Genomic DNA, 14,733 nt, shown 5'->3' on the forward strand with positions numbered 1-14,733 from the left:
ATCCTTATGAAGGTACTGACAGTGGTTTGAACAAGATGGTTATTTTTTCTCAGAAGTCCAGGCCTAATGAATGTTTATGTACTGTGGACTTTTTTTCAAAATATGGATAATTGGCTGCAAACTGGTACAATAGCAAACAGTACAGAAAAATATGAAAGCAGAGAGGGTGAAACAAATCCCACTGCTAGCGGTATTGCTGCTTCTAACATTTTATGTTATGAGAAATTAAAATTCAGTCTGCCAGATGTCATATTACAAACAACATTTTCTCATGTAGAACAAATCCATCAATCTATGTATCCATCAATCTATGTATCCATCCATTCATCCATCCATATATCCATCTTCTTTAGTGTTAAAAATCTTTCTTTTTTATTAAGCATATATGTCTGAATTTAAATAACAGGGCTATAAAATTCTTTCCGTTCCCATCCACTCCCTTTCAGCATCAGTTTCATAGCCTGCACCTTGAACACATCCACATGGCTATCCTAAAACTCTTGTGGAAGGGCTGGATATAAATAAGCACATTATAAATGCATAAAATGAAGAGCCATTGTACTAATTGAGCCAAATTAATATTTAGATTTGCTATACAATTAATCACCTTTTGTATCCTTACTACAGAAAGGATGAGAAATCCCATTACAGCTCTCGGCAGTAATATTTTTAGTAGAAAAATATTATTTGCTTCCATCCCACACTTCATATTTAAATATGAAGCAACGCACATCAAAATGACCACATAATGACATCAATATGTCTAGCAAATAATCAGCAGAAATAATAAACTTAACAGTAATACCACAGTACAGATGATTCTTCTGTAATTTCAGGACTGCAATTTAGCTACAGCTTAATTTTACAGAACTCTTTGCTTGTTTTAAAGCCATTCCTTTTTTTTTTCTTTTTTGGAAGTAGTGGGCTAGTATTTTTACAAGGAATGTGGTCTTGAGTGATCAAAAGGAAGGTAAAGAAAAGATTGAAAAATTATGTTTGCACATATACCTGAAAGGTGCACACTATCAATCTAATAATCTATTAGAATCTTAATCTGAGGAGACCTTTCTGAGCTTGGTTGTTTTCTTGCTGGACGTTTCATTACCCAAACTAGGTAACGTCATCAGGGCTAGTAATGAAACGTCAGCAAGTAAACAGCCAAACTCAAGAGAGCACCAAGGATCCCTCATTTCAACCCCGAGATAAAAATATTCTCCTTTATTGGAATCTTATTCTGTCAGTAGCATCTTTTTGCAAGGGGTGGGAGGAGAAAACAGTACTGCAGTTTCAATGAATACAATAAAAGCCCTGCTGCATATCATATTTTGCATATGATGCAAAATACCTAAATCGTAACATTTCATGTGAGATGGGTGGCATATAAATGTAACAAAATGAATAAATATTTTTGTTCAGTTTTACTGACAATATTTGTGTTCTATATACAGGTCAACTTAACCATTGAAATGTATGAAAAGGGCAGAGCTTATACTGTGTTTCTCTGAAAATAAGACAGGGTCTTATTTTCTTTTGACCCCCGAAATAAGCACTTGGTCTTATTTTCAGGGAGGTCTTATTATTTTTAAGGTGCAGGAGGCGGCAAGCATGGTCACCTCATGGCTGCTGCTGTGTTGCAATATTTTGGGGGAGGGCTTATTTTAACGCATGCGCTCAAAAGCCCAAAGGTAAATGATCACTTCTTTTATAACTCCTGGTCAAAGACAGAGAGAGATTTAATATGATTTTTTTGGGCTCCAGACTGAGTTAAGAAACTGGAGATAGAAGGAGCCTAGGAGGCATGGCTAAGAAAATTCTAACTCAGTCATCGGGCAGATAGTCAGAAGTTAAATCCATGCTTTGGATTCTCCTACACAGGAGAACAGGGAAGTATGACACTAATTACATCATTATGACAAAACCAGTAGCAAGGTCCTGCCGACATTCGTATACTCTCCCCATCCATACATCCCAATAGATCTAAAGTTCATATAAAGCAAAGACCTATAAGCAGAGGGACGGTGAATATTCTGGGCTTGATAGGGTTGTAATAATCCCTCTGAAGAATGAAATTCACAGAGATATCAACTGATCCTTATTTATCAATGGAGCAGAGGGTGGTACAAAATGCTTTCAACCAGAGCTTATGCTCAACACTACCTCATCTCTACAGCAGACTGCCATAATGTGTTTTATATGGTACTGCGTTCGAAGGCACTTTAAGGAACTGAAATTGATCCAAAAATCTTGCAGCAGGATAATGACATCATGATACTTATACAAAGCTTTGCCAACTGTCCTGGCTCCCAGGCGTGCCACAAATACCTAAAACCGTTCACGATTTGCAGCCAAAGTATCTGGAAGCTTTCTGTTTATTTCAATGCAGTCTCTTCTTCGATTATCTCTACATCTGAGATTCAGCTGTGGAAAAGCACATCCTGGTTGGTGGGCCTCCAAAATGTTCTTCCACAGAACAGGCTGATTGTCTAGTGCAGGAGTACACAAAAATTCCACGATTCCTCTAAAGCTGACTTATAGTTCAACAAAATAAGGAAAGATTATGAAATATACAGGGGGAGGTAATCATATTAAATTATACTCATTTTAAATTAAATTACAAATCTACCCTTGGGCTCAATCACTTTTTGGAATATAACTGATGGTGTGTATTTCCAAGGCCAAGCACCTTAAATTGGTGGTGCATTGTTTTTTTTTCCTCGGGGGATGTTTATACAATACAATACAATAGCAGAGTTGGAAGGGACCTTGGAGGTCTTCTAGTCCAACCCCCTGCCTATACTGTTCCAGAGAAATTGCTATCCAACATCTTCTTAAAGACTTCCAGCGTTGGGGCATTCACAACTTCTGGAGGCAAGCTGTTCCACTGCTTAATTGTTCTGTCAGGAAATTTCTCCTTAGTTCTAAGTTGCTTCTGTCTGTTTAAATTTGACCGCTTCTTCCTTTACTGATCATTGATATCTCTGCTGGCTTTTCTGCCCATTTGTGAGATGGGTGGCATGTAAATTTAACAAAAATGAATAAATATTTGTACAGTGCTTTTGAAGCTGCCTTGCTTTCCAATGGCCTTTTGTCCAGTTTTATTGCCAGTACATGTATTAGAATTCTAATTCTATACAGGCCAACCTAACAACGTGTGAAACATGGGAATACACGTCTTTAATAAAGTATGGAGTAAGATTAAGATGGAGTTCCCCATCTGCTCCAATGATACTGCTCAGGTTGGATAGGAGTTAAGTCACCCTATAGCACCAAAGATATGTCTGTCACTTTTTTTTCCAAATGTACAATATCACAGTCAACTTTTTTACATTAAAGAAAAAAATTGGAACCTTGAGAGGTGTGATTAAAATAAAAATAGGAAGTAGACCTCTACTTACATTTTTAAGTGTGAAATGTAAACGCAGTGAATGGGTGAAATATAAGAAATTCTTACACGAGAATGTGAAGTGTGAATCTGAACAAAACAGAAGCTGAAAAGATGACATGAAAATTGAAATCTAACAGAAATGTTGTTGGATTAGGGCAACTTTGCTCCCACAAGGACAACAAATAAAAAAAGGCAATCCAAACTGTCAGCAAACTGCAAAATATTCACATTCATCACTTAAAGAGTGTTAAATGTAAATTGTATTAAGAAGCAAGCAACGATGTTTGCAATAGTCATAGTCAATGAGGAAAGCCAACGTTTGCTGCACGCTAAATTATCCCCAATTACATTTAGCGGAGTGACTCCCTAATTATACATACAAACAAAATAATGCACAGCAACCTAAAATAATTCAATCATTTCCTTTGCACATTAGTATCATTCTGGCCCAAGATGCAGCCAAGTTTCCTTTTAACATTTGTGATTCCGTTTCACTTGGACAATGAAAAATTCAACTTTGGGAAGATTTCACCTTTGTCGAATCTCTATCACACTAAAATACTAAGGCTTTAAACCTGCCTTTCTCAATTAAGGAAATCTGGACTACATTTCCCATACTCTTCCGTAATACAAGACATTTGCTGGCACCAATTGGGGAAGGCTAGTTTAAGTAATCGAGAAGACTGATCTTTTTTTCTTTCAAGAAAGAACAAGGCAAATCTTTATTCTCATTACAATTCTAAACTAAGAATACACTTGAAGAGTGATTGAAGCCCTATTTATAACTCATTTGGAAGAAAGAGGGAGGGGGAAATTGTGGCTTTTTAGATGTTGCTAACCTACAATTCCTAGCAGTGCCTGCCAGCATGACTAATGCTGAGGAAGGCCGGAAGTTGTAGCTCAACAAAATCTGGAGGCCCACATGCTGCAAACCCACCTCGCAAACTGTCTGACATCACTAGGAAAAATTTTTACATGCTTGAAAATCCAGGTATTCTCCATGCATAAGCAATATATACCTGGAAATGGCGTCCATACATGGTGCAAAACTTTGATCACGCATGCTACAAAAGAGAGCAAGATAGGTGAAACTTTCCACCTATTGCTCTAACAGATTAACAGAGTTGGAAGGGAACTTATAGGCATCTTCTTGAAAGTCTCAAGTGATGATCTCAAGTCCCACAATTGTTGCATTGATTGTTCTCAGTGTCAGAAAATTTCTCCTTATTTCCAAGTTGAATCTCCCCTTGATCAGCTTCTATCCATTATTCCTTGTCTGGCCTTCAGGTGCTTTTAAAAATAGGTTGACCCCCTCCTCTCTGTGGCAGCCCCTCAAATATTGGAACACTGCTATCATGTCTCCCCTGGTCCTTCTCTTCACTAGACTAGCCATGCCCAGTTCCTGTAACCATTCTTCGTAAGTTCCCTAATCATCCTGGTTACTCTTCTCTGCACTTTTTCTAGACCCTCAACCATCTTTTTTTAGTGTGTGGTGACCAAAACTGGATGTAGTACTCTAGGTATGGCCTTACTAGGGCTTTATAGAGTGGTATTAGCACCTCACTTGATCTTGATTGTATCCCTCTGTTAATGCAATTTAGGATTGAATTGGCTTTTTTGACTGCCCCTGCACACTGCTGGCTCATATTTAGCTGGTTGTCCACTAAGACTCCAAGATCCCTCTCACAGTCACTGCTGTTAAGCTCTACATTTGGAGTACATAGTAACTGGTACTACTAGAGGCAGAAAACAGAAACAGCAACTCTTTCAACCAACCATAAGACAAACATATTCTTTTGTCCAATTCACCAAGGCAGAACTTGCAAAATTTGACCCCCCTGAGCCTACTACTACATCCTGCTCTGCAACAGTTAGGAAACTCAGCTACTAGAAACAAAAGTGTCCCAGGTTCAAATGTCACCTTGGATGTTAACTCAACAAAGGAGACTTTGCAGAATTCCTATTCTCAGACCCCCACCATAAAACAACAACAAAGATCACAGCCTGCCTTTATTGCTTTAAGGACTCTCTATTTGGATGTAAGGAACTTTGATGTGGTTATGTCTCAGCAGGTGGCCACAAACCTTTTTTTTTTAATGACGCTTGGCCATGCCAATCTGGATAGGAGGGCACTAAGAAATCCCAGAACTGTGGACCGGATAAAAGAAAGAAATAACAGTAATAATAAAGATCCCAAAAGGAAGCTGGAGCACATATCCACTTTGCTATTATTGTCACACAAACACACACACCCTTTGCACGGTGTGTTCATGTAATAACTGAACTGAATTAAAGGGCACATTTGCCGTTGCAACGTTAACCGTGACAATCAACACCACATGTATCATGTTTCCAGCTACAAAATACTGCTTCATTTGTATCAGCCATTCACACATTCACTACAGATTTTGACATTTGCCAAAATACAGTCAGGATAATGATTCCTTCCAGTTGTCGAATTCATTTTTTTAAAAAAAGTTAAAAAAAAAAGGCTATTCCATTTTTAAAAAAAAGGCTGTTTCCCAAAAGCACATATACTTGGGATTAGGGTTTCTGAAGACAAAACACAACTTCGATACAGTTGTTAGAAGCTTCGAGAACCCTACTGGAGCTAAACCAAGTTCTAATACAAAGAAAAGAGATGGTATTCCTTAACAAAAGCAGCAGCCCTCAGGAAAAAAAAAATACCCTTCTTTATAGCAGACCCCACTTTTTCTCTTCGTTCTCTCTCATTCTGCAGGCAGAAGGCAATATGCATCTTGCCAAGAATCTAATTGCCTCCTGGAAGTGAAGCACTTATGAATTATAAAGGTATTTGGGAAGAGATAATGTTCTTCCCAAGAATGATGGAAGCAAAATTTGAATATTAAAAGGATTCAGGTCTTTTGGTGTGGGGTTTTTGGTTGAGTTTCTTTTGCAAGCCTTCACAAGCAAACTTAAGACCTCCTTTTTTTTAATCAAGGGACTTTTATCTCCGATTCCAAAACTGGACTCCCCTCCCTCACCCCATTTTTAATTAGGAAATCCCATCCTAATCTCCACCCACATCACCAGGAATTCAGGGACGGGAATTCCCTTTGCTCACTGCAATAATAGGAGGGAGAGGGGAAGCTCTCAGGCAAGGCATCATTAAACTGGCCTACTTATTCTGGAAGACTCACACAAAGAATTCTTTCACACCACTCACAGTCTCCACAACCTTGTCAGAGCAGAGGTATATTTGCCACTCTTGGCTAATCATAAATTTCTGGCCTGGACATGCTCTGGTGCTTAGCTATGGCTCCTGCCCACAAGTCACTTTACCTCTGGGAAAGGAAGGGTTCTTCCCACAACCTTACGGCTTCCCTCTGCACCATGTATATAATCTGCAAAGTGTAGTCCAGCTGAAAACTGACCCCTCCTTCTTTGAGGCTCCCAGAGCAGAGAAAGGGCCCAGAGATTGAGGAATCACAAAAACACAATGGTCAGCAGCGGTGTATTAACCATTAAGCTGACTAAGCACGTACTTAGGACACCAGGCCCAAAGGGGTCACCACAAAGTATGAGAAAGAAAAAAAAGCCAATGAAGATTTCTACAGTATGTACAAAGGGAGGGGGGGTCACCAAGATTTGTCAGTGCTCAAGGTCAGTCCTTAATCCACTACTGATGGTCAGCAAGAACAAAAAGAAATGATTCTCTGGAAGGGGCGGGGAGGCAAGAAGGGAAAATAATTTTCAAAACGAGATCAGTTATTGATTTTTCTTTCCGCATTCATTTGCTCTTCTTTTTCCACTCTTTTTCCTCTTGGAGAAAGAAAAAAGAAAGCTGTTGCTCTTGGTGGAGTTTTATTACACTGCAAAGTTCACCTGCCTACCCCAAAGGATCTGCAGCGCTGCAGAGGAGAATAAGCACTACTAATCTATTCTCCTGGATATCACTACCGAACGCCCCTCCCCCCAAAAAAAAAGTATTGTCCCTCGAGGCAAAATATCGTTCATAGTCAGACTTCAGCGGCATAATCCATAAAGGTTCTCATTTAGAGTTTGCAGTAAAATGATCGGACTATCCTGCCTGTTCATTTTCACACGCGTGTGCGCGCATACACACACCCCACTCACCCACGATAGCATTTCAGAGAGCCGAAGCGATTCCAAGGAGCACTGAGTGGCGAATGAAAGGACAGAAATGGTCCCAAGAAAAATGAGGTGACAAAAGTGGCCCAAAGGAAATGCGGACATTCTTTTTACAAAACACAAAGACCATTTTTCATCCGAAGCTCTTGGGATGTTGCAGTAATCCTTACGAAAAAGAACCATACATTATCATTCCTTCTTTTCCAGGTATAGAGATTGTCCAGGTGTCTAAGCCCAAATCTCCCCTCCATTCAGGGATAGCTACAATCTAGGAGTTCTACCCTCAAAGCTCATTTGCTTTACAGCGAGTCTAAGATATTCTCTTTCACTGCTTAAAGAAGCTCGTGCTAGACTGTGATTTGACAGATTGACAACTGTACCAAAAGCCGCAAGTGTTCCAAGTTTAACTTGTTGTACCACAAGCTTCCAAATGGCATTGGACCTGCAGCACCAAGGGTCTTAATCATCAATTTTTTATTTTTTATTTATAAATATTACATTTTTAGATTGAAATGTTTTAGGAAGCATACACACACACACAAACCTGTACAAGAAAAGCAACAACAAGCATCCATGGCTTTGATAGTCCTTTCCCCAGAATCCCATTAAATAGCAGCCGTTCACAAAAAAATGCTGCAATATTCCTTTGCACCAGCCATGCATTCAACATAATGGTCAGTGAAATCTGTACTACGTAACAAATTGATTTAAGAAAAAGAATCAATACAAGTTTCAGCCATAACCTTGAATAACTTTATTTTCCAACACTGGAAATTTCACAACTGCAATTTTGTTAAATCAATCCATTGCTAATTTTTCAAAACAAAACATATTCCTAATTTTTTTTAAAAAAAGGGAGGGGGGATATCTCAACTGGCATATAAGAACTTCTGAACCACTATGTCATTCAAAATCTGAATTATTCATCTATGCTGATTTAGAATTCTATGCAAAATAATCATCCAATAATTTACAATCTCACCAAAGGTACAAAATTATTTCTACATTTTGTTATCCTGGAATATCATCCAATCAGAAAATATATGACATTTAAATTATCTTTGAAACTGACACCAAAACATGAAGTTGGAGAGAGAAACCATTTTTTTTTCAAATACAGGTTAAGTTCATGTTGTCATAAGCTTCAAATATCCAACATCTCCTAAGTCCTAAACTAAGACATCCCATCCATGATCACATCACTATTTAGCTTAAATGTGCACAACAGAAAACTTGTTAACAAAGGCAACTATTTCCAACATATACGGCATTTACCCTGTGCCACTGACAATCAAATCTTCTGTCAAAGCCATTTCATGTTTACAATTCCTGCTTTATCTGATATTCATCTACATATACTACAGAACAGCACAATTCTGTTGCTGAGAAATCTTCCAATCACCTTAACTTTTTTTTATCTGCACCTCATTCTGCCGCCGCCGCCCCCCGCCCCCCTCCCCAAACTGCATCAGCACCCCCAAAGGCCAGGTAGTTGATTGTCTCATACCTGCAGTTCGGAGGTGGATCCAGGGTGATTTCGGCTAGCTCCTTCTGAATTCTGTTGGCAAAATGAGAATAGGCACAAAGCATTTGAGACAGTTGAATAAATCAGGGAATTACACTGCCCTCTACCACCATGCAGTTAAATGCAAGATTGGTTTTGCCTTCTGTAATGCTAACATGGCTGCTTCCTCTTTGTTCTCACAGGCACAACCCAAATCCCAGGACAGAGAAACTTTACAGCTTTTTTCCTGCTCTGTTATGGTAAACAGAGAGAGCATTTACACCTCAGCCTGGTAGGAATCCCTTCAGAGATCTCTAAAAAAGTGAGCCTTAGTAGTTTTCTGCATTCTTTATAAAGGATTTTTTTTTAATTAAAAAAAAATCTTATATGCAAATGAAACCAGAAAGGTAGGCAAGGGGAGGGAAAGAGGAAATACAATAAGATTTCAGAATGACTTTGTACCCATAACTGAAGGAGTTACATCCAAAACCCAATTACATAGTAGATAATTTTGACTGGATTTTTTCCTCCTCTTCCGACAGTGAATTTTAGCATTTCAGTTCACTTCGTAACTATGCAGTCAAGTAATCAGAGCAAAATCAACTGATAACTTTAGATGCACGTTTCCCACTACATTTCTTTCCTCTTTCCCAATATTTGTACTGAAGATTTGCTAAGTGACCCTGTTCAATAAAACACATACTGATATTATCAGTGATGGATCCAGCCCTAGACAGAATTTATAATGTGTCAGTAACTTAAAAAAAAATCAGTTTTATTACAGTTTAACAAAAAAAGGTATCAAAAGGATGGAAGGTCTGTAATTTATTCCCAAAACAAAATATTTTAGGAGAAGCAAATATTGAAAATTTTAAAACTTCAGACAATTTATCCTTTGTTGATATAAAATGCATTATTTTGCTAGATTAAACTAGATATAGTTTAAATAGTTAGACTTGTTCTCTACAAGAATTTATACAAGCTATAGAACTAAAAAGTGGGGACATTTCAACACCAAATAACATATTATGAAAACATTGTCATTTTCTCTACAAAAAACATATTGTACAAATTATTTTGTGACAGCAGCTGGCAAGTTACTTTAAATGCATCAGGTTTTTTTTAAAGATTAATGTCCTGTTTTTAAAAAGATTTATCGTAACTATTTTATTTTCATTTATTCTCAATTTACTACATTATTTTAATTGAGAAATTGGTAAAAGCTAATATTGTTCTTACATAATGCAGGCAGAGCTTAAAGTACAAAGAAACATTTCAAGATTCCTAATGAAACTTTACTTTACAATAGCAACATGTTTCACCCACAAGCATGCTGGCCCACTTACTACAAATTTTAACAAAAATGACTTGTACTTTAAAACTTGTCTGATGCCATTTAATAGACTACCAGATATTGTAATGTGGATTCCTAGGTGAAACAGAGCTTTAGGAAAAAGGATTGGTCATTTACCTCCAAAGAGGCAAGATTCAAGGTATTTCAAGCTTGCCCAACTCAAATGGCTATTAAAGAAAATCAAAAGCACATGTCCTTCTTGAAAGCAAAGCTGTGAAAAGCTCCACATGCAGATAGTGATATTGTTCACTTAGGGACAACCTGTAAAAGGTTCTCAAGTTTTTGAAACTTCACAGATCAAAGGAAAATCAATAGCTTGCTTGACCACAAAGGTAGGAGATAGCCAAGTTAACAGCCCTTCTTGCATTTCAATTACATACAAACCCACCCACCCTCAAATCCATGTTGACCTGCAAGGGTGCTCTAAAAGAAACGACCCCCACAGAATTCATATCACTTGCAAAACATCCTTTTTTTTCCCCCAGAGCATCCAAAGAAACTCAATTGAAAATAAAACAGCCAATGAAAATGTCCTTATTTCAAGGCACCTCCCCCTCACCAAACAGCTATAAAAGATGGGACTCTAGAAATGGGCCTCCTTGTCTGAATCAACATGTGCTTCAACAAGGTGTCACTCATGCACCTTGGGGCCAAGTGGACCAAACCAGAGCCCAGCAGAAGGCCAGAGGACCCCCTTCAAAGAGTGGGTTTCAACCCACATCATCACATGTGCTTTCCATAATAATGTAGTTCTCAGATTTAAGAACCTGCCTACACAAACCACCCACACCTCCATCTTGAACCTGGCAAATGGGTTGGGTGAAGAGATCCCAAAGAAATCCGAGCCAGAGGCCCTGCGGAAACTAGATTCTAACCTTAAAGCCATCTCTTATTACAGGCCTTTTCATCAAAGAGTAGAGTTTGCCCCTTTACATTAAGTGCCTTCTCCTGCTCCCTTTCCCCTAAAGAGGGAGGGAGGGAGGGAGGAATGTTTCAGGTGTTATTACCTTTTAGCACTAGTAGATAGTTTAGCAGTAGTTTTGCTGGAGAGTTTGGTATTTTTCTTCTGCTGTGTTGCAGAAGGTTTTCTTTCTTCCTGTTCCTCGGGCTCAGGTGCTGGTGGGTCCCTCTGATCTGCGTCTGAACTACCACTGCTGGTACTTGGGCTTTCATCATCTGACCTTTGTCTATCACTGGACATCTTGGGAAACGTTGGGGGAAAGGAGCAAAAAGAAAGAAATGGGACAAAAGAATATCAGTTAACTAAGTGGTGCAATCCACTCCATCCGAGTGGAATTACTCCAGACCCCCCCTTACAACTCAATGGTTGAACAATTCTTTTTAAAAGTTTCAGTTTCGTGTTATAGAGCAACAGTTACCATGAGGAAGGAAGGAAGGAAGGAAGGAATCTCTTTTAAAATATCTATTCTGTTTTCACCTCAGTTCTACATTTTTTCAGATAGTAAGATCAATCATTTAATTTTTATAGGCATGAGGCAAATTTCACAAAGTGTTCAAGCATAAGCATTTAATAACTCATGACACACTGTAAACATTGCCCCTTTTAAAGGAAAAAAAAACCCCTCACAAATGCCCTGTAAATATTTACACTGGAGCAGGAGGAGTGAAGTCAACCATATTCTCCTCCTCCTCCTCCTCCCAATATATTGCCAATAACAATACTTGAGCTGCTGTACAAATGGGGAGGCCCAAACCAAACCAATAAATGGCCCACTCCCTCTTGTCTCCTTCTATTTAAATAGCTGGAAAGGATTTGCTATTTCAGACTCCAATGTTTTTTTTTTTCTCTGTCAAGAAATCAGCCAGCTCGGGTTCTGTTGGCACAGCCATCCACAAGAATTACATTTGGTCACTATAGAGTAGGCTGGAAATGGGGGGTGGGGGAGGGAGAGAGAGAGAGGGAGGGAGGGAGAGAGAGGAGGAAGAAGAAAAAGAAGAAGCATAATTCAAACTGCACCTTCTGGAAAGCTTTCAACGCCACCGAGTCTTGATCAGTTTCTACAAAACAGACCGACATATTTTTTTTCCTGCCCCCTCTTTTTTTTAAAAAAAAATAAAAATAAAAAATTCCCGGAAATTGAAAATTGGGGAGTGGGAGGCGGTTGATATTGGTATTGTATAATTTAAAAAAAAAAACGAGAAAGAAAGAAGGTTGGCTGGTCCTCGTCGGGAAAAAAAATTGCAGCAGCAGCAGGGCAGAAACTGAAGCTTTGCCCTCGTTCTCTCTCTCGCTCACACACACACACAAACAGACACACACACATACACAGCCGCCGTTGTCGTCGTCGTCGTCGTTTCTCTTTCCCCCCCCTCGCCGCCCCCTCCTTCTCCTCCTCCTCCCCCTCCCCTCCTCCTCCTCCTCCTCTTGGCTCTGTAGGGAGAGCCGAGCTCCCAGCCAGGAGGTATGGAGAGAGGCTGTTATGGTAGGAAGCTTTCCACCACGGCCAGGGTGGTGTGTGCGCACCAAGTGAGGCGTGAACTCAGTCCGGTTCCTCTGGCTCTCCTGACCACCGCCAGGCAGCGAGCGCTGAAAACAAGAACAAAGCTCCCTCTACCAATCTCTCTCTCTTTCGCTCTCTCGCTCTCCCCCGCTCCCCCTTCCTCTCTTCTCTTCCCACCCCCCCTCCCCACCATTGCTCGCCCAGGCTCCTGATGCAGCCACCTAACCCTTTTCTCCTTTACCTTCGCAGGCGTCCTGTCCCGACGTTAGATCGGAGGGGAGGGATGGAGGGGGGAGGGAAGGGGAGAGAAAATGTCCTTGGAGAGGGGGATGGAAGCAGCCGGGGGGGAAATAAAGCAGCAGAGGACGCTCTGTGGCCGGGCAGTGTGGAACATTGAGAGTCGGAGAGGGGGGGGTGGGGGTGGGGGGAAGAGTGAGCGAGTGAGAAAGGGGGAGGCGCAGTAGGCTCGGCGGCCGAAGGGTGGCGCTGACGAGGCCTCCTCTTTTTTTTCCCCCTCCCCTCCTCCTCCTCCTCCAAGCGATTCCCGCGGTGGGCTAGAGAGGGGAACGTAGAACCGGGATCGACTACTACTCCCCCTCTTCCCCTCCCTCGAGGAACAGGCCGGATGGAACGAAGGAAGGCTCGAACGTTCCGCCGCCTCCGCCCCCCGTGTGTCGCTACGTTCGGTTTCAGAACCTTGCAGTCAGCAAAGTTCCAAATGGAAGGGGAGGGGGGAGGGGGGACGGCGCTCGCTCCCTACACTTGCCTGGCAGAGCGCGCCCCCCTGTGGGCTGGGGCGCGCGCACGCGCTCTCTTTACCTTTGCGGCGTGCGTGCTTTCCCCAGTGGACAAAATGTGCTTGGACGGATCTCAAGTTTGCACCCTGATCCTTGCCCGAGCAAGGGCTCTTCGGCTATCCCGTCGCAACCACTTTATTTTCTTGTCACCAAGCGTAGCCAGCGGTGGCAGCTGAAGGGTGGGAGTGGGGGTACGTAGGGGAGACGGGGGGGGGGGATATTGCCGGTGGCAGTAAAGAAGGAAATCGTGGATCTGTTGTTCGTTGACAGCTGTCTTGCAGTTGCAATTAAATTGATTTGGGAGGAATTAGCGATTGTTACTGGGGTCTCTCTCTCTCTTTCTTGATCTAGCTACAAAATAGGAATGGGAGATTGATAATCTGATCTGAGGCAAAAAAAAAAAGTTCAGGTAGGTTGATAAATCACCCAACCTGCTACAAAACTAACCTAGGTAAAGGTAAAGGTTCCCCTCGCACATATGTGCTAGTCGTTCCTGACTCTAGAGGGCGGTGCTCATCTCCGTTTCAAAGCCAAAGAGCCAGCGCTGTCCGGAGTGGTCGTGTGGCCAGCATGTCTAAACACCGAAGGCACACGGAACGCTTTTACCTTCCCACCAAAGGTGGTTCCTATTTTTCTACTTGCATTTTTATGTACTTTCGTATTGCTAGGTTGGCAGAAGCTGGGACAACTAATGGGAGCTCACTCTGTTACGCAGTGCTAGGGACTCGAACTGCTGAACTGCCAACCTTTCTGATTGACGCACTCAGTGTCTTAGCCACTGAGCCACCGCGTCCCAAACTGCTGGGCCAAAGTTAGGCAGTTACACTGCTGGGATGTGCCATGAAACAAAACCAAGCATCTAATTGAAAATGTCAGAGCAATGATATAAATGAGATGTCTTTCATGCTCATGTCTGGCCACTTCTCCACGCTCAAAATAATGGTGTACTTTCCAGCTTTGCCCCCAAAGTAGGTCTCCCACATTGAAATCAAAAGATGGAAAACCAAGGGTTTCAAACAGCTTCAACACTCATATGAAAAGTGTCTCAGAAAAACTGTTCCTACTACAGTTGTGTGTGACTGGATGAACTTCAGCTTCTTTAGCCCATAACAATTTTA

At 41.0% G+C, this 14,733-nt stretch overlaps 1 protein-coding gene across 2 annotated transcripts in view; it reads right to left on the bottom strand.

Annotated features, from left to right (window-relative positions):
* The window catches only part of UBE2E3 (ubiquitin conjugating enzyme E2 E3), a 112,491-nt gene extending 99,263 nt beyond the window's left edge, over positions 1-13,228 (bottom strand). The window contains exons 1-3 of one of the 2 annotated variants that reach the window (XM_087708313.1): positions 13,060-13,228; positions 11,364-11,557; positions 9,006-9,056 (exon numbers count right to left, since the gene is read on the bottom strand). In XM_087708313.1, coding sequence (XP_087564439.1) covers positions 9,006-9,056; positions 11,364-11,557 — 245 coding nt within the window. In that variant the 5' untranslated portion in view covers positions 13,060-13,228. Of the gene's footprint in view, positions 1-9,005; positions 9,057-11,363; positions 11,558-12,334; positions 12,689-13,059 lie in introns of those variants that run through there. The other variant, XM_014052909.2, reaches the window with a different exon arrangement.
* Between the last annotated feature and the right edge of the window lie 1,505 nt (positions 13,229-14,733).

This window comes from Thamnophis sirtalis, unplaced genomic scaffold, assembly GCF_051295495.1.
Source record: "Thamnophis sirtalis isolate CommonGarterSnake01/CBP01778 unplaced genomic scaffold, rThaSir2_p1.2 scaffold_1, whole genome shotgun sequence".
NCBI classification, from domain to species: Eukaryota; Metazoa; Chordata; class Lepidosauria; order Squamata; family Natricidae; genus Thamnophis; species Thamnophis sirtalis.